The sequence below is a fragment of the Anarrhichthys ocellatus genome, unplaced genomic scaffold (assembly GCF_004355925.1).
Source record: "Anarrhichthys ocellatus isolate YVR2014 unplaced genomic scaffold, GSC_Weel_1.0 scaffold4941, whole genome shotgun sequence".
In the NCBI taxonomy this organism is placed as follows: Eukaryota; Metazoa; Chordata; class Actinopteri; order Perciformes; family Anarhichadidae; genus Anarrhichthys; species Anarrhichthys ocellatus.
In genome coordinates this window covers 2,216-3,893 of record NW_022284915.1, presented here as the reverse complement: position 1 = coordinate 3,893, position 1,678 = coordinate 2,216, and the positions used below count along the sequence as shown (strand labels likewise).

The following is a 1,678-nucleotide window of genomic DNA, read 5'->3' as shown; positions in this document are numbered from 1 at the left end:
CTGTAAACGTCTCTCACCGTCTCTAAATGTCTCTCACCGTCTCTAAATGTTTCACTGTCTCTAAATTTCTCTGAACGTCTCACACCATCTCTCAACGTCTCTTATCGTCTCTCAGTCTCTAAATGTCTCTCACCGTCTCTAAGCGTCTCTCAGCGTCTGTAAACGTCTCTCAGCGTCTGTAAACGTCTCTCACCGTCTCTCACCGTCTCTAAATTTCTCTGAACGTCTCACACCATCTCTCAACGTCTCTTATCGTCTCTCAGTCTCTAAATGTCTCTCACCGCCTCTAAATCTCACCGTCTCTAAGCGCCTCTCACTATCTCTGAACGTCTCTCACCGTCTCTTAACATCTCTCAACGCCTCTAAATTTCTCTGAACATCTCTCAACGTCTCTCACTGCCTCTAACCGTCTCTAAATGTCTTTGAACATCTCACCGTCTCTATATGCCTCTAAGCATCTCTCACCGCCTCTAAATTTCTCTGAACGTCTCTCACCGGCTGTGTTTTGAGACAACTGACAACGGGTTTGAGCCCAAAATTAGATTTTATTGTCTCTATTCTTCAGCTGAATTGAAACAGTTTTCTTCTTTTAGTTTAGAAAGCTTCGGTGTAAATACAGATAATTATTATCTTTAAAGTATTGAAGAATATTTCTATATATTGACGTGTTTTATTTTCATGTTTGTTCAAAAAACAGAACACTGAACTTAGAAAAGAGAAGAAACAAACTCATTTATTGATGAAGTTTTTGTTTTTAGTCACGCCCCCATACCTGAGTGACATCATCCAACATGGTGAAGCCCCACCCCAAAGACAAAAAATAAAAACATAAAACATTTTTAAGTGAAATATGTGGGAAAAAACAAGACAAAACAGGCCCCACCCACTTTGATTTCTGATTGGTTCAGAGAGGGCAGTGATGACAGGTTCATGACACAACCCTCATAACTGACCAATAAAAGTCCAACACACTAAAATAAAATAATAAACTCATGATGATGTCATAAAACCAGAGGGCGGAGTCAGAGTCAAGATGGGAGGGGCTTCTGGGAGTCCATCGGAGAGGACGAGTCCTACGGAGAATAGAAAGACAGTAGAGTTACAGTAGAACACAGTAGAGTTACAGTAGAACTCAGTAGAGTTAGAAAAGAGTGACAGTAGAGTGAAAGTAGATCACAGTAGAACACAGAAAGTCAGCAGAACTCTGTTCGAGCAGACAGAGAGGATTCTGGGATTAGTAGTAAGCATGAAAACTTCTCCTCACCTCTTTTGTTTCCGTGGCAGTGAACTCCTCCTCCTCAGCAGTACACTCCTCCATCTTGTCCTCCATCTTGTCCTCCTCTCCTCCTCTCCTGTCTCCCCCATCCGTCCCGTGTTCGGCCTCCCACTCCTGAAGAACCTCATCCAGGTTAAACCTCCGTCTGTAGTTCACCAGGAAGTTCTTCACCTGAACCACCGACTTGTTACCAATCACATCTGAGATTGCCTGGAAGTCCCGCCCATACTTCCTGATGGCTGTGTGTCATTGGACGAGAGGGAGAGAGTCAGTGACCAATCACTGACTGAGAGGTTTAAGCGATCAAGGTTTAATTCATTCAGATGTGTCTCAGTTCACCTGGGTACAGGTAGTTCAGGTAGTTCAGGTGTCTCAGTCTACCTGAGTACAGGTAGTTCAGGT

The 1,678-nt window shown here is 43.4% G+C and overlaps 1 protein-coding gene across 1 annotated transcript in view; it reads right to left on the bottom strand.

Moving 5' to 3' along the window:
- Positions 1–385: 385 nt before the first annotated feature.
- The window catches only part of rcor1 (REST corepressor 1), a 2,807-nt gene continuing 1,514 nt past the window's right edge, over positions 386–1,678 (bottom strand). The window contains exons 8-9 of the mRNA XM_031841661.1: positions 1,265–1,515; positions 386–1,073 (exon numbers count right to left, since the gene is read on the bottom strand). Of these exons, the coding sequence (XP_031697521.1) occupies positions 1,029–1,073; positions 1,265–1,515 (296 nt within the window). The 3' untranslated portion in view covers positions 386–1,028. The remainder of the gene's footprint in view (positions 1,074–1,264; positions 1,516–1,678) is intronic.